The sequence below is a fragment of the Mus caroli genome, unplaced genomic scaffold, assembly GCF_978045245.1.
Source record: "Mus caroli unplaced genomic scaffold, Mus_caroli_1 scaffold_8, whole genome shotgun sequence".
Lineage (NCBI taxonomy): Eukaryota > Metazoa > Chordata > Mammalia > Rodentia > Muridae > Mus > Mus caroli.
The window spans coordinates 15,468,850-15,491,537 of record NW_028227263.1 but is presented as its reverse complement, the minus strand read 5'-3'; the positions used below and the strand labels follow the sequence as shown (position 1 = coordinate 15,491,537).

The 22,688-nt window shown below is 45.8% G+C and overlaps 1 protein-coding gene across 15 annotated transcripts in view; it reads right to left on the bottom strand.

Annotated features, from left to right (window-relative positions):
* Positions 1–22,688, bottom strand: part of Fgfr2 (fibroblast growth factor receptor 2) — a 104,373-nt gene that overhangs the window by 24,646 nt on the left and 57,039 nt on the right. For 6 of the 15 annotated variants that reach the window (XM_021169071.3, XM_021169066.3, XM_021169072.3 and 3 more), the window contains 3 exons: positions 14,545–14,735; positions 13,342–13,489; positions 9,766–9,968 (listed from right to left, as the gene is read on the bottom strand). In XM_021169071.3, the coding sequence (XP_021024730.1) occupies positions 9,766–9,968; positions 13,342–13,489; positions 14,545–14,735 (542 nt within the window). Of the gene's footprint in view, positions 1–9,765; positions 9,969–12,000; positions 12,146–13,341; positions 13,490–14,544; positions 14,736–22,688 lie in introns of all 15 variants that reach the window. The other 9 variants (XM_021169070.3, XM_029479323.2, XM_085841266.1 and 6 more) reach the window with 3 other exon arrangements.

Below are 22,688 nucleotides of genomic sequence, written 5' to 3'. Positions count from 1 at the left end.
TGAACACAGGAGACCAAGGGTTGAGGAAAAGACACTTGCACTGAGAACCACACGGGAAGGGTCCTCTCTCACCCAGCAGCACACAGGGCTTCACCAAGTTTTCTTGTTTACCTTGATGTATATCAGTCTAGGTCAGACCCAGTGTCTATCTCTTAAACACACCGTCTCTCCTTGGCTGATTTCTGAGAAAGAAAAAATACCCAGAGCCCACACGAAGCCTGTGCCTGGGAATGACTACACAATCCTGGTGTGATTGTTGTGGGCTGCTGGATACTGCCTTCACCTCAGACCACAACTGAGGCTTTGGTCCAGGAGACATGGGTGTGAGGTTAGACAAGAGCCACTCAGGCAGCACACCAGGCTTCCAGCTCCCACGTGGGGGACAATCCCCCGCTGAGTATACAAACTCCTCAATTCAGCCGGCAAAGATAAAGCTAAAGGAACTTTCCCATGTGGAGCCTAGACTCTCATCAGAGGAACCCAAGGACCTATGTTGTTCCCAGGACTGTCCCATTGGCAAGCCCTTCTGCTCTTTGGAAACCCAACTACCCTTAATAGAATTGAAGAAAAGTGTTTGCAGTATGGTTATCCTTGGCTACCTGTTAAGCTCAATCCCAGAGACCCTATCCTCCCCTCCTCAAAAGAAAAAAAAAAAAGCCCACAAAGAAATGTTAAAATCAGTAAGCAAATTTTGATATGAAATCTTATTATTTAAAATACACATAAGGACTTTTCTGAACCTTCTAAGTATCTTTTGGGAAGGAGAAAGGTGATTTTCTTTATAAATGAAAAAAAAATGTATCTGTGTGCATGTGTTTGTGTGCATATCAGTGTGGAGGTCAGAGGAAAACTTCTGAGGGTCAGTTCTCTTTTCCTACCACATAGGCTCTGAAGACTGACTACAGACCGCCAGGCTTGGTCATAAGCGCCTTTGTCCATTGAGCCACCTTACCCGTACCCAAGGAGACAAGGAGAAGCTGTATATACATTATACTATGCAGACAGGACATTTACTCCTTGTGCCACAACAAAAAATTGATGCTTTTTTTTAATTAAAAAAAAAAAAAGAAGAAAAGAAAAAGAAGAAGGAACCTGGTAATTCTGTAATAGAGAGCCATACATTCAAGGATCCCAATCTCTAAGGCAAATGCAGAAGCAAGCAGGGGAAGATGGGCAGGGAACATGCAAGTGCCTCTAGAATCTAATCCCCTTGTTCCAGAATAGGTTTTCCACCCCAACAGAACAAAAGATAACTCCCAAGCCCCTCCCACTGTCCACATAGTATCCAGCCTAGCTGTGCTGAGCAGGCTGCATCAGAAACCAGAAGTTTCCTGACAACATCAAGATGTCCACTTTCCACTGACCACAAAAACGTCATGAGCTCCATCTACAGAGAAGGGACTCAGAAGATTCTGGAATGGGGCTGGTCCATAGTGCTCCTGTGGAGCCACCCACCTGACTCATTCTGAATCAGGATCACAAGTTATGCTTGCAGAAGGCATGTATTTTTTTTTTTTAATTTTTAAGATCTTTCTGGCAGTCCTTCCACACAAATCATCTCCCAGTAGAAATATAGTAAAAATTCACACCAGAGAATCAGAGGCAAGAAGCTACAGCCAAACTAGTAAAAGTCTGCCCAGTAATGAGACAACACAGACCCCAGGGAGCAAAGAGCCAACAGAGACTGTGTGTAGCTAGGATACTCTTTATAGGGCCATCATCAGCTTGCCTCTACATCACTGAACCCTAAAGTTCCTAGCTTAGTTGTTAGGACCCCACTGTGTGCTAAGACCAGTGAGGAGGGGACGCTAACTGGGAAATCTCAGGAGACCACAGTTCTGAATGATGGTAATGGCCAGAGGCTAGTGGCACATCGCAGCTTCTGTGGCCTGTCCTTGGGAGTCAGTACTCAACACATAGAGGCTTACAGGATGGGTTGTGACCACAGGCATTTTCTGGAAGGATATCTAAGGATTTAGCCATGGTCCCCTTTGGGGAGAGAGATCAAGAGTTGGGAAGCAAGGCAGGAAATGTTTTCTGGAAAGATATCTAAGGATTTAGCAGTGGTCACCTTTGGAGAGAGAGTGAGGGATCAAGAATAGGGGGCAAGGTAGGAAACAGGTCTTATTCTAGAACTTTCTACATCATTTAGATTTTATTAGCCTGGTCTTGTGTTTCTTTTGTGTTTTAGTAGACATTCTTTCTTTAGCCAAAATAGCATTTGGAATAAAATAAATATGAACAGCAGGAAAAGAAGGCACAGGGTTGAATTATGCAGACTTCAGTTTAGAAACTAGCAAGATCCCCATTGGCACTTCTCTCTTGTTCCCCCCCACCCCAGGCTGTTTTGTGATGTTTCCACATCTTTCAATGTGTGACCTGGTGATCATCCAGGGCCAAGATGCCCTGGCAGGCTACATCCTGGTCAATGACACCGTGAAGTCAAGGTCAGATTGCGAGGTCTACATCTCCATGTGGTCTCAGAGTTAGCAGGACAGAATGAAGACAGCATCAAGTGCTTATTGCTGAGCTGGAATAGCCATAGCTCACCAGTCTGCTCTACTAGGTGAGCTTGTCCTGATTTTAGATGGTATACACCTGAATTGCGAGTCTGATTTACAAGATGGGACCCTAAACTGCCAGCCAGGATAGCCTGGAGCTCCAGTAAGCAAGGCTATATATATATATATTGTTTTAATGTAGGAATTAGGGGAGAGGAAGAAAAACCGTAGAGCAGCAAGGTCCCGCTGGTGACCATGACTTAGGGGTTACCTCAAAACAGAGAGGTTTACCACCTAATCTGACATTAACTACTCTGTGGAGAACCTTTGACCCAAACAGAATGCACAGCACAGGCCTGGGGTGCAAGTTTCCCATACACACACCCACCCCGCAACAGAGCACCTCCGCAAGGTTGTAAGGGCAACATTTTCAAAATGGAAAACGGGGAGAAAAAAAAAACTAAACTAATACGGAAGAAAAAAAAAAAAAAACCTTGGCAGTTGTTGCTGCATATTGGTATCAAAATGTAAAAATGCCTTCACGTGTGGGAATTCTGTTCAATACACAGTGCAGATTCAGGTTCAATGGACAAGTCTGGAAGACACCTTTGTAAAAAAACACCCAGAGGGAGAAAGGGTAAGAAAATACGCAAAGTGTCTGAGCATACAGACTCTGCTCTCCCTGTCTACAGAGGTCCATCTTAATTCTACCTCCGTGCGTTTTACTATACTTTTAAAATCCTCTCTGGGGCTATAAAGCATGACTGGCTTTCTCTTCACTCGCCTCTCCTCAGAAAGGCAACCTGTCTGGAGGGCTTGGCAAAATCCCCAGCAGGGGTCCCCGGAGGAGCCTGGCCTTTCAGGGGCTCCTTGCCTCTGAATGGTGGCCCCACCGCCCACCTTGGAAGGTTCCTCACACCACTGTTATTACAGACGTCCTTTCTTCTCTTTCTCTTGTAGTTATAACTTCCCTCCTCAGATAGTCCTCAATCCTTAATCTAGAAACTTCCATTTTGGAGTTTCCCTTTCAACGCACTTAAAAACATCCCACTGTTAGAAGTCACTTATAAACAATAAACACTAACACTGTAGTAAACTGTTGCTCCACCCCCCATCCCCCACCCAGAATCTTGGCAGGCGGTTTTTAGAAAGCCGCACACTCTTCACAGTCTCCAATTCGGCAGCCTTACATGCCGGGATCTCTTTACCAAGTGCCATAAATCAAGCTTTTAACTAAATGTGCTTTTCATATATTTCCACGGTACATGTGGGAGATTAACAGAGGAAGTGGGTTTTCTCCCCTCTTCTTTTTAAGGGCCACCAAGTCATAGCGGTCTCCCTTTATGCTGGATGAAGCTGAACATTCAGAGGGGACCTCACAGACAACAGAGCAGGCGGAAGCAAAGACAGTATGGGGAAGGGTGAGTCAAGTTTGTCTTTATTCCTGAGAATTGACACATGCCCTTGGACTACAGCAGACTTGAGACACCCTTTGACTCCCAGACAGCAGATGGAGCCTTCCACATCAGAACAGAAGGCCAGTGTGTTCTATCTTAAGTCTAGCCCCACACACCTCTATGGACAAGCAGAAAAACCTGCACCACACCACACTTCAGAGAGTTTCTGTGAGTGGAGTTTTTTTGTTTTTGTTTTTGTTTTCCTTCCATAACAAAATCTAGGTAATTGCTCACACTGCCCCTTAAACAGCCTCTACCTCCTCTGGACTCTTGAATGCCCTGTCACAACAATAAAAGTACCTGACTCAGGTGTTCTGAATTGACTTATAGTTCATCAGCAAAAGTCTAGGGTAGATCTCAGCCAGGGCAGCATGTCTTTCAGGGGCTGAGAGAAAAGACTGGGGACAAGCTGGGGACAAGGAAAGCAATCGTTCCCTAGGAAAGTGAAGACTCCACTCGGGCCATCCACAACTATCCAGCTGCCCAAATGTTTCCCAGAACCGGTACACGCAACTCTGGGTCCACTACGCCTCGTACGACAGAGATTCCAGGTCATGGTGCTGGAATGCAAGGCAGTCAGAACTCACTTTCTCTGAGAGTGTATGAGAGTTTCATATACTCTAAGACCACGAATACATTGCCCTGAGAACAGCTCTGGAATTAAGTGTTCCCCCCCCCTCCCACCTTGAATAACCATGGGTCTCAAACGCATTATGAAATTGCTCTCTGGTTTTCTCAGCTACCCATGTCAATGGCTGAGGCTGGGAACAAACTCACTACAGTCCCGTGTGAGACTGGGGTATCGGGTAGGCTATGGACTCATCTGGACACAGACAGGTGGATCTCCATCTTGCCCTAAGCAAACTTCTGGCTCCAGAAAGGAGCTGACACAACCCAGGAAAGCTCCTCCACAAACACAGCACTCCACAGAACAAGGCTTCCTCCACCCGGCTCTGCACCCACACACGGCCCACCTCCCCGGCTCTGCACCCACACACGGCCCACCTCCCCGACAAGGGACTTGTGGAAACCACAGAAGGCAAATCCTCCCACTTGGACTCAGAAGTGGACAAAGACCACTTCCCAGTGACCACTGATGGTCCAGTTGGGTCACAAGGTGCCCTTCTCTAGCCTGGCTATGGCCATTTAACACTAGGTACCAAGAGGCAGAGGCAAATGCGCAAGCGCTTACAAAGTGCCCAGTCCTGGCCTTGGATGAGAGAGATGACTCCTCCTTAACAGGGAGACCCCACAGGCGACCACCAGACTGTCCCACCAAAAAGTTGCTTATCTCTCCCCAAGCACAATGTCTCCCAAAATTAATGTTTACTAGAAAGACTATAAAGAATTTATTTCATACAGAAAACAACCCCCAACCCCCGCAAAAAAAAAAAGACCCTACCTTTTTTAAAGTGAAATACCTGTTTTAAACAAGTTCAAGCCGGGCATGGTGGCACATGCCTTTAATCCCAGCACTCGGGAGGCAGAGGCAGGCAGATTTCTGAGTTCGAGGCCAGCCTGGTCTACAAAGTGAGTGCCAGGACAGCCAGGGCTACACAGAGAAACCCTGTCTCGAAAAACCAAAAAAAAAAAAAAAAAAAAAAAACAAGTTCAGGGCAAGGAAGCAAACCTCAAGGAGAAAGAAGGATCAAAACGGCCTGCCTTCCTTGACCTGAGAGCAATCTCTAGGAGCTACATTAAAAAAAAAAAAAAAAAAAAAAAAAAAAGCCGGGCGGTGGTGGCGCACGCCTTTAATCCCAGCACTTGGGAGGCAGAGGCAGGCGGATTTCTGAGTTCAAGGCCAGCCTGGTCTACAGAGTGAGTTCCAGGACAGCCAGAGCTACACAGAGAAACCCTGTCTCAGAAAAAAAAAGAAAAGGAAGAGTCAGGCTTGGTAGCTGACACTTGGAATCCTAACAGGGAGGAGGAGAAGGAGGAGAAGGAGGGGGAGGAGGAGGAGGAGGAGGAGGAGGAAGAGGAGGAGCAATTGGGACCCTGGGGCTCACAGACCAGACAACCTAGCTTACTTGGCTAGTTCAGGCCAGCAGGTGAGAAACTTAGCTCGTGTGCACACACACACACACACACACACACACACACATACAAAGAGTAAGGTGTGGCAGCACCTGAGGAATGACACCCAAGGTTATCATTTTGGCCTCAGCACACTTTCTGTACACACCTACACACTTTCCGAGCACTCGCTTGTGCACATGGAAAAAAAAAAGCATGAATAAACAAACCAACTTTTCTCGTTCTAAAACAAAGACAAAGATGGAGTGAATGGAGAGAGGCTATGAGGCTATGAGCCTCCACGCCATTCACGCCATCCTGGGCAAGGACCAGGGCATGGACGCTGCATCATATAGAAGCTCTGGCCAACACAAAATAAAGCCTAGCCTCTTAGTGCCTGGGAGCACCCGTCCTCCAGACATCTGATTACAGGCTCATCTGTCGCCAGGTAAGGCATGCTTGGCATCCCTGAGGAATTCACTCTGTCATTAACCTATCTGCAGGCCTCCAGCTACAGCCCAATACCCTCTTTATCCAGACTCATGATAAGCATCTCCCCTCCTCCTCCTTCCCCTCCTTCTCCTCCTTTTCCTCCTCCTCCTCCTCCTCCCAGTGGGCTGGGCTTTGGGAAATCCTTTGGGAAGAGGCAGTTAGTACCATACTTCCTCATGACTTCTAGGAAATGCTGGGGTATTATCAGTACCTTTTCAACCCATTTATCTCCCAGAGACTTCCTCATCCAGAGAGCCTGGGCTTCACACATTTCTTATACAGCATCAGCATGAAGAAACATTTCAAAAGGACCTTCACTAACCTCACAGCCAGTGGCAAATGGGCAGGCTTTCTCTGACATGAAACTGGCTTAATTATTTTCTTTGGTGATACTGAGACTTGGACAAGCTAGGCGAGCATGCCAGCATTGAGCCACACTCCCAGCCCAAGAGTCCTGATTTAGGCTCATGCTCTAAAAGAAACTGTGCACTCAGTAAATAACAATGAATACAAGAAAAAAGGGAGGTAAATGGAAAAAAAACAACAAAAAAAAAAACCAACTTTTCCCTCTGGTCACACAGGGAATATAAAAACAAACAAAATGGACCTCTTAGGTGGAGACGGACAGACAATGAAGAAACTCAATTGGACAAACAGAAAGGAAGACATGCTGAACCCATGTGCCTGGGAACTCCAGGGCATCTGTCTTTTTCACATGAAGCAAAAGGAAGAATGCTGTAATGGGTGTTAATTCTTTTTCTCTTTAAAAGCCGATGGAGTCAACAAAATCGGTCATCAGATAAGATGACCTGACTGAACTTGACCTGTTTGATTCCTAGGAACCACATGGGAGAGGAAGGTGCTGGCTCCCATGTAAGTTGTCCCCTGGCCACCATAGACATGCTATGCCATGTGCATGCCCACACACAAACGCACACGCGCCCAAGCTACATGAATATATAAATGTAATATATAAATGTAAAAATGTAAAAAGAGTTTTCTTTAAAAGTGATGCGGGCTAGAGAGATAGATGGCTCAGCGATTAGGAGCACTTGCTTCTCTTGTGGAGGACCCGAGTTCTAGTCCCAGCACCACATCAGAGAGTTCACAACTATCGGTCCTCTAGCCCTGAGGGATCCAGTGCCCTCTTCCAGCTTTCCAAGAGCTCCAGCATACATGTATAAACACACACACACACACACATCAGTTTTTTAAATGATGAAATAATTAAGGGTCAATGGCATATCTACCTCAACTTATGGATTTTACTTGTTTCCTCTATTATAAAAACAAATGAGAAAGGACACTGCTCCCTTTACTTAAACTCCCTCCACCAGAGTCCAGATGTTAAGAATGGCCCAGGGCGTGCCGGGCGTGGTGGCGCACGCCTTTAATCCCAGCACTTGGGAGGCAGAGGCAGGCGGATTTCTGAGTTCGAGGCCAGCCTGGTCTACAAAGTGAGTGCCAGGACAGCCAGGGCTATACAGAGAAACCCTGTCTCGAAAAACCAAAAAAAAAAAAAAAAAAAAAAAAAAAAAAGAATGGCCCAGGGCTAAGAGATCAGGAGAGGCTGTGAAGGAGTAGCCAAAGGAGTGGCCAAAGGAGTGGCCATTCAGCCTGAAGCCTTACCACTATCTAGCCAGGTAAGAGTTTTACTAAGGACTCATCCAGCAACTCACTCAGGCAACCAACTTAACTTCAGCACCATCTAGCTTCTATGGTCCCACAGATGACAGTGGTGTCACTCAAAGTAGCACAGCATTCTCAGGATTAAAAAAAGAAACCCAACTGAGCCTTTTTGACTCCACATTCAACAGCTGGCCAAAGGCTGCATCTGACATATGCTCCAAATTATATCTTAAACCTCTGCAAGAAACACCTGTTGGAAAACGAGGCTTCAAGGACGTTGACAAGGACCTGCTCAGCCTGTAGTGTGAAGCTAGGTTGAGAACAGCCAAGGCCCTGTGTCCAAGCCACTACTGGCCTGCTAGTTCCCACCTTGTCCACAGAAAGGCCCCAGGAAAGGCAGGGTTGGGTTGAACCCAGAGATTCTTAAGGTATTATACAGTATCACCCGAGGAAGTGTTTAAAATGCAGACTCTTACAGATCCATTCAAGAACTACTAAATAAGAATTTCTAGGGTTGACACTAATGAATATGCAGTTTTAGCAAACACTAAGATGCACCTCGTTGCACAGGCCAGGTTGGTCATTTCCATTGCTAATTAAAAAAAAAAAAATAGTGACAATCTTATCAGAATCAAGTTCCAAATCTTATCGTAAAGATTTACACCCACACATGCCTGACTCTTGGAATCCATGAACAAGTACAGAAGTCAAGCATTTTTTCCTTATCCACCTTTGAAGGGCTTTGTTTTATGGCACAGGGAAGGTTCTATTGCCTTACCTCCCCTAAAGCCAGCCATCAAAGATCAAGCTCAAGGTTAAAGGTAATTTTCTCCCTGTTCGACATAGCAATCATCGTATCTGGGGGCTGGAAAACTGGCTCAGTGGTTAAAGAGTGCTTTCTGCGCTTCTAGAAGACCAGAGTTCAATTCCCACCACCTATGCTGATAAATAAAGTTCACAACTCTAGCACTAGTGGACCTGGCACTCTCTTTTGGCCTCCACAGGCACCTGAACACATGTACTTATAACCCAAATACACACACACACACACACACACACACACACACACACAAAATCATCCTATCACTGAATCCCTAGCCAAACCTGTCACGATAAACTACACCCATACAACGTTTCAAAAACCAGACAGATTCAGCCAAAACCCAGTTTAGAAGACATCACAGACCACTTTTATGCAAGCATTAGTTCAGGTGTACCTCCATCTTCTATGTTTCTGATCTCTACTTAAAACAGTAAATCAAAGAAAACTAAACTCTCTTTCCTATTAAGGGTAAAAACTGAACCTGAACATCCGGCCTCAATACAGAAGCAATGGACCCCAGACCAAATGCTTATTCTCCCAAAGGAGCCATGTGCTTGAGGGGCGCAGAGGGCATGGCCTCCTCTGCCCATGCCACTGTGCAGCTCCACTCTTCACACTATTGTCCTTTAAAACCTTTAAAACCAGAGCCAGCCTACCAAGCCCAGAGCAGCATTGTGACTTAATGCTCTTCAGTCCCAACTGCTGACTGAACCTCCACGCAGTGGCAGATTAGAATTGCCTGCAGTTCTGAAGCTCACAGAAGTTAGGGGGGAAATCAGAGGCAAGAAGATCCAAGAGCTGGCTGGGTGGGGGAGGGGAGTAAATTTCTTCAAACTCTTTATCTACTTTCTGTTACCTGTCTCCGCAGGGGGATGCGCTTGGTCAGCTTGTGCACAGCTGGCTGGCTGCTGAAGTCTGGCTTCTTGGTCGTGGTCTTCATTCGGCAAAAGATGACTGTCACCACCATGCAGGCGATTAAGAAGACCCCTATGCAGTAAATAGCTATCTCCAGGTAATCTGGGGAAGCTGTGATCTCCTTCTCTCTCACAGGTGCTGGGTGCAGATCCGCGGGAGAGGGACAAATAAGCAGGCCACAGAGTTAGGATACCAGAGGGATGTATCAAAGCACACTTCAAGGAATGACACCAAAGACATCAAGGGCTTCCCTATCAACAGGTCAATGCACAGAGATACCCAGATGCAGAGCAGCCATGGGCCTCCTGCCTGGGCCTCTCCAAATGCTAACAAAGAGCCAAGGGTTCCTCAGTTTATCACTACAGCCCAGGCAGCTGCCTTCTCCACCCTCAGTGGGCATCTGCCACCAGTGAGCAGCTGATACCAGACTGTAATGGGGGACTAGAAGGCCTCATTCTGCTAAGCCCCTGGTCAAAGCAGGACACCCAGTACACCCACCACAGGAGGACTGTCTGTCATGATGGCGGCTCGACATAAACCAAACAGAATTGTTAAAAGGGACCTCATCCACTGTTGCTTCTAAGGAGACAGGGACAATGCTTGCTAGCTAGGGAGGTGTCTCCAGGGGAAGGTTCAACAGGGCCCCAGAGGATGGTAGCTCCAAAGGGCTCACACTCAACTAGTAGGCTGGCCCAAAATGTTTTGGCAAGTCCCTTCATATGGTCCAGAATATTTATTCAGTTAAACAAACAGATGTATCAATCTTGAGATAGTCACATATATAATATATGATATATATATATGTGTGTGTGTAGATACGTATATATATGTATATCACATATATATATATATATATATATAATACTTAAGAACCAATAGAATGTTTGTATATTCAGTTATACTAACTTGTTACTGAACCTTTAAAAATATGATGGTACTGCATGTGAGCAGAACTGTGATTAATTTAGCATATTCTTCTGTCAACTATATTGGTTCTTCCTCAACTGGTCAATCTACAAGCAGTGTATTTCCAAACATGATTATTCTCAAGCTGCATCTCCTTAAGGGGTAGTGCTGTCAGGCAAATTGGTTAAGAAGTGCCAGGAAGGCACTTAAGAGAGCGTGGCATTGTAAGTACAAGCAAGCTCAACAGGAGAGGCATCTCTGTTTCAAGACCAACTACTCACAGAGCAGACTCATAACATAACCAAAGGGGAAGGTGGATGCAACGGGTATTATTCTCAAGCTTATACATTTTAATCAGAAAAACAAATATTTGCAAAGATAGTCAAAACTCTCAGCAGCACAGCACAAAAACGAAATGATCCATTTATTTTTACGAGCTATAAAACAAGCATGCAGTAGGCATGGTACTCTAGAAACAAGGCACTCATAACTGGAGCAGAAGAGCGTCATGAGCTGCAACCCAGTCTATGCAGTTTTCCAAAGGAAATGCTAGGCAATGCATGAGAGAGAGCAGCATGTACCAAGAAAGTTGGACTAGAACAGAGGCATTGGTTAAAGACTTAGACAGTGATGGGCTTTGCTGATGTTTATTTCTCAATGAGGCAGAAATAACATCGAGCCCAAGACAGCACACACATGCTTTCGCAGGAAAAGCAACGAGAGGCCACTCTATCAAGGCATGCAGCAAGCCACCCAATTCCCAAGGTAACACACTGCTTCTGCACACCTCCCTTTAGAGGTGCTTCCTGGGTACCCCAATACAAATATATCTGCGCTCAAATGAGATGTAAGAAAGTCGGATGGAGAGGCATCAAACCACATATGGGCTTTTACCAAAGTGGGATTTACAATGGGGAAAAAATTACTTTGAATTTCACAAAGTAATTTTAACTTCCTTCTTGGGGGGTGGGGTGGGAGATGGGCCCACTGAATCAACAATTCAGCAATTCACTAAGATTATAAGATCCCTTTGGGTTTAAAAGGTGGCATTTTATTTAACCATCAATTCTAGTATGGGATCTCTTCGTGCATGAATTTCTAAGGTGGTTTCTTGTTCCGGGGGGAGGGGTCATTTGGAACATTTGGGGGGGCATCTTTATGCAATGGATAAATGGGGCTATTTCTAAGAACAGAAGCTGTGTTAATTTTATAGCAATCAACCAAGAAAAGAAACCAACCCATAGAGAGAAAGAGCAGTATGTACCTGGCAGAACTGTCAACCATGCAGAGTGAAAGGATATCCCGATAGAATTACCCGCCAAGCACGTATATTCCCCAGCATCCTCAAAAGTTACATTCCGAATATAGAGAACCTCAATCTCTTTGTCCGTGGTGTTAACACCGGCGGCCTAGAAAACAAACGAAGCAAGAGAAGGGCTAGACATAGGAATGAGTGTGGAGGGAGCTTTGGAACCAAGAGGCCTCGTCCCAGCGGGTCCAGGGCGTGCTGGCCATCAGGAGATTCCAACTGCAGCCCATCCACAAAGCCCACAACCGAGAGACACGGAGAGACACCGGCCAGCTCACCTCTGCAGGCCCGTCACCACACCGGCGTCACCACCTAGACATGCATGCAATTGAACACATGGAAAAATTGGCCCACAGAGTCCGTTCTCTTTGAATTCATTTTCATTTGGATTTGGGGGTGGGTTTCCAAAAAGTTCAATATCCAGAGGGCTAATCTGGGTTCTGGTCCTGTTGGATGCAGACTCCCCCACTGTGAGAAAAGGGGAGGTTCCATCTTCTGTATGATGGAACAAAACATGGCAGATTAGGTGGACATCTCACACATCCCTTGGGCACCATGGGAACCAGGGTGGGATGTCATCTTGGTTACCAGATTCTGGTTAACTTCACTCAAGCTAAAATCATCTTGCTTTATGTATCATTGAAAGAACATGGCAGAAACCATAATACTGGTAACAGAAAAACTGGACTTTTATAGTTTTTTTGTTTTCTAATATGAATGTCTGCGTGTGAAGAATAACTGAAAACTTCACCATCTGCCTTCACCATCCTCCAGTGTCACAGTCACTGGAAGATAATCAATCTCCAATATTGGATAGGATCCGGTGTGGAACCAAACCAAAGAACAAAACTTTGATGATAGGTGAATCCTATCATGCTAGCACTTCTCTACATAACCAGCGTAAAAAGAAACGTGAGTCCTGCTTAATAATCAGATAGTGCAGACTCAACAGGCATGCAAATGCAAGGTCCCTGAGCACTCAGACACAGTGATCATGGGAAGTGTGCAGTCCAATCAAGACAGACCAGAAAGAGCTTGAAAACAGGGTTAGGGGTGGAGGATAATCTTCAAGTACTTTGAACATTGTGGGCATTTTTCCATGGCCACTGGCATGACGCCAGCTGCATCACCAAAGAAAGATCATTATAAATAAACCAAGGCCATGAGAGTTACTCTAGAAGCTGCCTGCTGCCTCCCAAAGCACCGAGTCTTTTAAACTCCTATATCCAGTTTTCTTAAAAACAAAAACAAAAACAAAAAACAAAAAAAAACCACAAACACAAAAAACGTTGTTACCTTGCTGTTTGGGCAGGACAGTGAGCCAGGCAGACTGGTTGGCCTGCCCTATATAATTGGAGACCTTACATATATATTCCCCAGCATCCATCTCCGTCACATTGAACAGAGCCAGCACTTCTGCATTGGAGCTATTTATCCCCGAGTGCTAGAACAGACATAGGAAAACAATATAACGGCCAACCAGGAAGGACTCGGTGCTGCCTATGGTCCCACCACCAACACACCACAAGAAAACAATGTCCACTCATTACATCTAAAGAGCTGTGGGAGGGAGGAGAACAAAGTAAATCAAGTGGTGGAGAACAGCAGTGATGAGAGCAGGGTAGAAGAGGCAACCAGTCAGTGGGACGGGTGAGCAGTTCTCCGGGCTGGCCGTCTTTCTCCAGCACTGTGGATCCTGGGTATGGCTGGCTAGAGAGAAGACTATAGGTTGAGAGTTCTTCATGAGCCGCCTGTTGCTCCTATAGTTGAACAGGAAGACTGACTGCTGTATACTCCCTGTGAGCACGGGAGACAGGCAGACAGTGGCTTAGAATTGACAAAACAGACTTAGCTCAGCACGCTGAAGAGGAAGCTAGACCCAAAAACTAAAGAGGCTGGAGCCACAAAAAAAATAAAAAAGAGTACATGAAAAAAAAAGTATTTCTTTTAATACAAAGGGAAGGAAATTCGCGACTTGCTCATTTTTTTATAGATGCAAAAAACACCCCTCCCACACACACACCACTTACTCTCTAGACTACACATACATCATAAAAGGTGAAAGAGAAGTTTTTTGAAAAAGAAAGTTGAATTGTTTCTAACTACTAAAATTTGATTCAAATGTTATTATCCACATAGCATTAAATATCATAAAACAACATCAGAAAAACGTTAGTACACTGTCTAGAGCGTTCCAGTTATTTCTATCTACCCCATCCTGTTGACTCTCTACAACGCCTTGGGAGCAGTACCCCTCCCCAGCTTTAGCGTCTCCTCGGGGCTAATAAATAGAATTCTCTGGTTCCAAGTGTATCAGCACCTCCCCTACTCCACAGCCTCCAGAAACATTATTAACAGGCCTAATGGCTACTCATTCTTTAATATACTCTACTGGCTGGTCCATAAAGAAAACCATCTCTGAAATCCAACAGGAAATCAAAGACCCTGGCCAAATCTCCAACATCACTGCAGGTTCCTGAGGATTCAGAAAGTTCTCACCTTCAGGACCTTGAGGTAGGGCAGCCCATCAGGCCCGTATTTACTGCCATTCTTTTCCACGTGCTTGATCCACTGGATGTGGGGCTGGGCATCGCTGTAAACCTTGCAGACAAACTCCACGTCCCCTCCGACCACCGTGGAGGCATTTGCAGGCAGTCCAGCTTGGAGGATGGGCCGGTGTGGTGATCGCTCTGAAGGAGAGAGGCAATGGGAGGGGGGAGAGAGAGAGCAATAAATAAGTTGTGTTGTCCAGAAGGCTGGGGGGGGGGGGGAACTCAAGCCAAAAAGGCCTCTGTCTGCTGGCTGACTCCATTGGAATAACACAGGGGCCCCATGCACAACACAAATGACTTCAAAGTGAATCACTGAAGCACAACCCTTGTAAAGGATAACTTATTTAGAGAATCAGAAAAAGAACACATTACACTCCGAGTTATAGACTACCTAACAAACAAGGGGAAATTCTTTATTGCTGCAACCCGAGAGACAGATGGGGCTGGTAGAAGGCCACTTATTCACTTATTTGGCTTGAGATGATGCCCAGATTCACTTTAAACATGTGGTAGAGAACACAGGCAAGTGACACAGCTAACTCTTAAGGTAGTGTTGCATATCAAGAGAGGTTCTCCTATGCATGATCTCTTCCAGTCAGTTGCTAAGACGCTCTGGGAAGTCTTGTGTCCCCTGCTTTAAAAAGGAAATTGGAAAGCAAAGCTCCAAATGGGCTGAAACCAAACCTACTGGATCCTGCTTTTTAACCATGACACAGACTCCATCCAGTGGTTCTTTCTTTACTCATTGATCCATTTGACAAGAACCAAGTGTCACTGTGCGCCAGGCACCAGATGTATAGAAGTAGATATTCCTTAGCGTATTCTGATATGGCACTCAAGAAACACAGGGACAGATACCTGTTTCCAGGGTAAGTTTCATAGTGTCAAAGGAGGCCCCACAGGAGGGATGCTTGGCCATTCCTTTCTAGCTCACTGAGAAGATTCTCAATAAAGCACATTTCTCCTTATTTTAGATCAGAAGGGTCCACTGCCGATGAGAGGTGTTCTCAGCAGAAACCCATAGAGGGACCAGGTCAAGGTCTGCTTGCACCTACACATGAGGTCCCTAAAGAACTAGGTAATGCCCAATTAGAAGTGGGCTAAGGAGTTTCTCCAAAGACATACAAATGGCTAACAAGCAGCTGAAAAGATGTGTATCATCAGTAATCGTTAGGAAAATGCAAATCAAAACTATCATTAAAGAGATAATAAGACAAGTGCGGTTGAGGGCCTGAGGAGTGAACTCCTGTTCCACTGCTGGTGGGAATACAATTGTTAGGGTAAGGACAGGAAGCTGGAGTTCACCTTCCAAAATAACAAAGCAGTTCATCTGATCCAGCAGCTCTCACTTCAGTGAAGATCTGAGATACAGCTATCACAGAGCTCTTCACAAAAACTACAATTTTAAGTTAATCAACACCCTCAATGCCCATCAACAGAAGAATGAGTGAAATAAAAACTCTGGTCTCTATATACAATGGGAAAACTAACCAGCTTTAAAAAGAAGAAAAGCATGCAATTTGATGCCAACTGACAGTGGGAGTGGACCTGGAGGACATTATGCTAGACAAAATATGTCAGTCGTGGGACATATAAGGAAGGGTCTAAAACTCTCAATTCCTATATCAGAAGAATAGAATTGTGCTGGGCAGGAGTGAAGAAGAGGAGAAAGGGAGTGGCTAGTCACAGCACAGAAACTTGCAGTTACATAAGGTAAATACATCCTAGAGATCTGGTCTACCTCTGGTGGACGGTAAGGGTCTCTACACTGAAAGCTATACTAGGGGTACAACACATGTTACTGTTCTTACAACAGTAAAATGAATGAATGATTGAGAGCATGAAAGAATTACCTAACGGAGTGGGCTGCTGTTTAATCTCGAATACAAAAACACTGTGATTACAAAGTTATTAGAACCTTCTTCGCAGCAGTTCTATCAATAGCCACATGCACCGTGGTTACCAACCCATTCCCAAATACATGCTTATATACCCAAACCCTTCTCTTTTTTTTTTTTTTTGTTTTGTTTTGTTTTGTTTTGTTTTTCGAGACAGGGTTTCTCTGTGTAGCCCTGGCTGTCCTGGCACTCACTTTGTAGACCAGGCTGGCCTCGAACTCAGAAATCCGCCTGCCTCTGCCTCCCAAGTGCTGGGATTAAAGGCGTGCGCCACCACGCCCGGCTCCAAACCCTTCTCTTTTCTTCTTTCTCCAACAGAGAGTTACACTGTCCTAGCTTAACATATACAATCCAGGCAGAGCAGAGCACCATGGCACGCATCTTTCATCTCAGTACTTGGAGGCAGAGTCAAGTGATTCTCTATGAGTTTGAGGCCATCCTGGTCTAAACAGTGAATTCTAGCCAAGGCTAACATAGTAGTAAGACTGTCTTACAACAACAACAACAACAACAACAAAAATAGCTAAGAGAAATAAAAAGAACCCTACACACCAGCACCACTACCACCAAACCAGCTCACCATCTCAAGGATGGCCCTCTGGGTGAGAGTCCTGCACAGTGGCCTTAAAGCAGCAAATTAGAATGATAGGTCTCTACGCCTTTCTGTATTGGGGCCTTCCCAATTAAAATATCATACTGTGAAATTTGCTGAACCAGAGCCAGACCGTATACAAACTGACTCTACTCTATAAGATCATCACTGGCCCTTAAGAAACTTTTTTTAAAAAGAGAAAAAGGTTGGAGCACATTTCATTCTGGAATCTTCCATCACTTCATAGACACCTACATTGCCACACAATAAAGATAAAGATTTCAGAGCCCCTTATAGAGTCATCCATCTCCTCCTTTATCACCATGTGGAACAGAGAAGATGGACTGGTCATTTTAGTTACTGAAAAAAAAAATCTCAAAGCTTCATTTCTTCATACATCACAAGAAACCCACTACTCTCTGGGATGATGAGTATGACCCTCTAGAATGGGTCCTAGGGACTTGGGTACCACAGAGAACGATCAAGATTTGCTTTAATCCCAGCTGGGTCCTTTAAAATGGGAAGGATAAAAGTAAGTCCCTGTATTCATGTCTCCTCTGTCTCTACCAAGCATGTAAACCAGGAAAGCTACCAGCAGGATAGAAGCTGACCTCTGGGCTGGTTACTGCCAGACAAACTCACCAAAATGCTCATTTCTACCTGTCAAATACCAAGAAGGTCATTTCCTTCTCATAAAAGAAGGAGGTGCAGGGCTCAGCAGATGGATGGCTCTGTTAATCTAGAACCTTCTGCATAAGCTTGCAGTCCTGAGTTCAGTTCTCTAGACCATGTATTTAAAAAGCAAGGTGGGACAGCACATGACTGAAACCTAAACTGGAGAAGTGGAGAAGTGGAGAAGGGAGGTCCTTGGAACTCACAGGCCAGCCTAGACAAATCTGTGAGTTCCAGCCTAAAAGAAGAAATAATAAAGTTGACAGTGACTAAGAACACCTGCCTCTAGCTTCCACACGTGTGCATGTGCACGCCTGGGTGTTTGCACATGTCTGTTCATGTGTGTGCATATGAATGCAGCTCTTGGAGGCCAGAGGAGGGTACTAGATCCCCTGAGAATGGAGTTTTACATGCAGTTCTGAGAACCCACCATGAGTTCTAGGAACTGAACTTGGGTCCTCTGCAAGAACAAAACACTCTTTTTGCCACCAAGCTCTCTCTCCAGCCCCAGGGAAGGAATCTTAGTTATCACTTCATTCCCTGCTTTGGTTTTTCCAATTTTGCACTCACAAACATGCTTTTACATATGTATGCATGCAAGGGCACGTGTGCGCGTGGGCATGCATGGACAGTGTAACCGTCCTTGGAAACAGAAGTACTACAAAATCTCTAAGGTTCTGAGCCAGATCTATGGAATTTCATTGCAAGCCTTTTTTTTATTAGCCATACTTGTTTCTAATAAACCATCTCACATGCAAACACTACACACGTCATAACACTGCCCATGAACAAGGAGTGCTTTCAGAACACAGCATCTCCCGCACCAGCCTTGGACAGGGAATCTGTTGCGGGGGTAACACTGGCAGGGCCTGGTCCAGAGCTTGCACTCTTGTTTTCCTTGTGGTCAAAGGGCTGCTGAGCTCCGGTTATTAAGTTATTCCAAGCTATCCGGACTATTTTCACCCAAAGGGAAAAAAGAGACCTTTGCAATGGTTCAGTGTCATTGCGTTTGCAAATTATGGCATACTGAACTATGTTACAGCTCGCAGTCTTGAATTCATCTTTTCAAATTTTCTCACCTTATACAAAATAACCTCCAAACTACCCGCTCTCCCCTGTCAGCTCTTTCTCACTTTGGGCAGAAAAACTGCAAGTACAGTTGCTGTGTAACAGAAACCTTACACCGTCTTCCCAAACTTCTTACAGCTGCGCTCAGTATAAAATGAAACCTCAGAGAACGTTATTTAAAATGTTTTTAAAAAGTCAGTAGGCCTCATGTTTCATTTCTCCACATCAGGCTTTGATTTCCTTTGCAACCTTAGTCTCTGCCCTTCAACAAGTTGAAGAATGAGGCCTGAAACGTCTTGGAAAAGGCCCCAGGATGCCAGCATCTGCCATCTTGTCCTCAGCCATCGATCTGGTGTCAACAGACCCTGAACAACAGCACGGCTGGGGTGCAGCACCCATGACTGCAGCACCTCAGCACTCAGAACCCGAGACAAGAGGGACAGAGGTTCAATGTCAACATGGGCTACATAGTGAGACCTTGTCACGGGGGGCAGGGTCGGGGTGGGGGGGGGGCGCGGATACAAAAAACGGCCACCAGGAAGTTAGTGGAAGTGCATGGAAAACTCCTGGAAAGCTGGGGTGTAAGTAAATCAGATGCTGGTGAGGAGACGCTGGCACAGGGCACCCTGTACAGCCTTCCCAGTGGGCACTGGAGAAGAGGGTGAGGCCCCGAATGACGTCCTCCAAAAAGCTCCCCTGAACCTCATCTAGCCCCAGGCACATCAAAGCTCACAGGTTTGAAGCTTCTCACAGCTTCTCACAGCACACTGAAGTAAAGGGATTAGGCCTGTGAATTATTTTTGGATGAGAGACTGAAGCCCACTGCTGGCTCAGCTCCTCTACGTGACAACAAAAATCCCATCTCCTCCAGCAGGCAGGATTTACAGAGAGGCAAGCTCCTCTTATAGCATGGTGAACTCTCAGATATTATAGAAAACACATTTTTTTTCTTTTTCCAGGGAAATGAGTGAAATAAATACGAGGAAGGGGCTAAGCCCACGGACAGCTTACCTCTGCTTCTGCACTGCGGTTTGAAAATGGTTACAATTTGGACTTAGAGGCTGCTGATCCGTGAACCCAAAAGGCAGGGGAAGGAAGGGGGAGGGGCTTTCAAATAGCCTTTTGAGGCCCCTGTGTGAATTTCAAATTAAGACACTGTGGAAAAGCAGTCCAAAGGGTGGGGCCATGGCCGATGGGACAGTTGGCCCGCAGCTCTGGAATGAGGTTCCTTTGAATAAATGCTTAGTAAATACAGCCTGGAGTGCTTAAAAAAAAAAAAATACATGCCCTCCTGCCTCTCTCTCTCTCTCTCTCTCTCTCTCTCTCTCTCTCTCTCTCTCTCTCTCTCTCTCTCTTTCTCACTCTCACTCTGGCCCCCTTGCCTCAAGTGTCTACTCCACCACTGCTGAGAGACTACATAGACTCTCCAGCCTTGCACTGTAGCTGGGAGCCAAGACCCAGCCAAAGAGGGGAAAAGGACAAGAGCTCCCTTCGTTCCAAGGTTATTATGGAGCTGGGGGAGGGGGAGGGGAGGGGAGACTACCTGAGTGATAGAGACTAAGTCTTTGTTAATTGACCACTGGAACTTTATAACATGTCAGGACTCCTCTGGACATAATGATGTGTTTGCATAAGATAGACCTACAACTTTTGCTGTAACAGAGCAGCAGCCTCTGGTCTACAGATGTGGGTAACCAGGTATCTCAGGGATCAGAGAGCAGGACTCTTGAATCGCACCTATAAATGAATCAAGTCAAGGGCCCTGGTTTCCAGCCTGATGCCTCAGTCTCCTGAGTTTTTCTTCTCAAAAGTTAAGCAGGACTTACCACTCCTTACCCCCCTCCCAAAAGTTGAAAGCTACTTTCTCTGGCAGTGAGACTGAAACCTTGCTGAGTTCCCAGGAAGGCCCTGGAAGCAGCCAGTGTCCTCTTGGACAACCCATTCATTGAAGGATAACCTCGCCTGCTCTATCCTTAAATTGAAATCAAAATATAATTGCCCTTCTTCCAAAATGGCGGTTTCTTAGCAACTGCAATGGGCTGAATAGAGAAAGAACATTCTGCGATTTGCAAGACAAGTAAAAACAAGAGAGAAGTCTTTTTTAAGCCCGCCTGACTTTTCTCTTAACAAGAACACACTAAACCAGTTGGTGAGGCATGGCTATTAGGAGAGGCAGCCATCAAAGCCACTGATGTTCAGGGCCCAATAACCTGCTAAAGGCCTCATGCTCATTATACAATTAGCAAAATGAGTTCATTGCCCTGTCAGGCCTCTGCGGACGTATTCGCACTGGCCAGGCTCAAGCCAGTTGGATTCTGAGTTTTGTTTTGTTTCCCCTAACCTTTTCCCAACCTCTACATATTGTCACAAAAGACGGTCGGAACTGAAAATGATCAGCAGAGAAGGCAGAGCAGGGATCAAGGGAGCACTGTATTTTCAGAAGGACTGTTGGTGCCAGGGCAAGGATATTAGTGCTTAGTCAGTCTGCCCCAACCAGGTCTTCTGTCTTTCTCTGTCTCTCTCTCCCACTCCTTCCTCTACCCCCACACCCCTCATAGCCTTAGCTCTGAAACTTGTTATATAGACTAGGTTGGCCTTGAACTCAGAGATCTGTCTGTCTCTGCTTCCTGAGTTATTTACTGTGGAAATGCAGGGTCTTGCTCTGTGGCCTGAGCTGGGCTTGAACTCATGATCCTCCTACCTTGGCTTCTCCAGTGTTGGGTGACAGGTATGCACCACTAGACCTAGGGTTCTCTATGGCTTTTCCCTTTCTTCTCTTTTCCTCTGTCTTCGTTTGTGTGCACACACACCCGTGTGTGCAGGTTCACACCTCTTGTGTGGAGGCCAGGTCAATCCTTGGGTGTGTCTCCCTTGGCTGCCTTAGTTTTATTTTATTTATTACTGTATGTGCACTGTATGTGAGGAATGCTTGCCATGGCTCTATGTAGAGATGGTGCTCGCCTTCCACATTACATGGGTTGCACGGGTCAAACTAAGGTCATCAGGGTTGTACGGCAAAGCCTGTAACCACTGAACCATCTCACCAGCCTCCCCGCCCCCCCCCCCCTTCATTTTGAGATCTTACAGATGGGGGAACTTATCAGCTGACTTGGTTAGCTAGTCAACAAAACCAAGAGGTCCTCCAGTCTCTGCCTCCCCAGCTTTTCCCCACGGGCCCATGGTCTCATGTTTACACAATAAGCACCAAGCCCACTGAGCTGTCTCCCTGACCTCTGCCTGACCTCTTCCCAACCTCTCCCTGCTTCTGCATTCCTTTTTTAAAAAAAGACTTATGTTTGTTATTTTTTCTTAATAATGTGTGTTAGGGAGGTACGGAGTATAGGCACTTAAGAGCTCAGAGACCTTAGAATTTCCAGAGCTGGGGTTCAAGGCAGCTGTGAGCCACCTGATATGGGTGCTAGGAACCAAACTGGGGTCCTCTGCAAGAAGAGCATGCACTTTTAACCACTGAGCAGTGCCTGGCTTACCGTCTTCCCCTCTTCTGATCTTCAGTCCTGTTGCAGCGGGTAGCCATCCCTCCTGTTGGAACACCTGCCTATGCAAAGTCTTACAGAATCAGGCTGGGGCTCTGGCTGCCTCCAACCAACCCCACCCCAGGCCCTCTCCCACACCTTTGCAGAGTCTAAAGAGCAAGGCTGTCTAGGAAGAGAAAATTGTCTCTCCTCCAGAGTGACTTATGAAGGGTACACCATGCAGAATGCTCAAAGCAAAACAGCACTAATTCCTTTGTGCTTGCTCACTGGCGTGGACAGACAGAGCAAAGGGCTGGCCCGGCTCAGGCCTGGGAAGACCCAAACATGTGAAAGCAAAATACCCTAATGAATGTCACAGAGGATGACT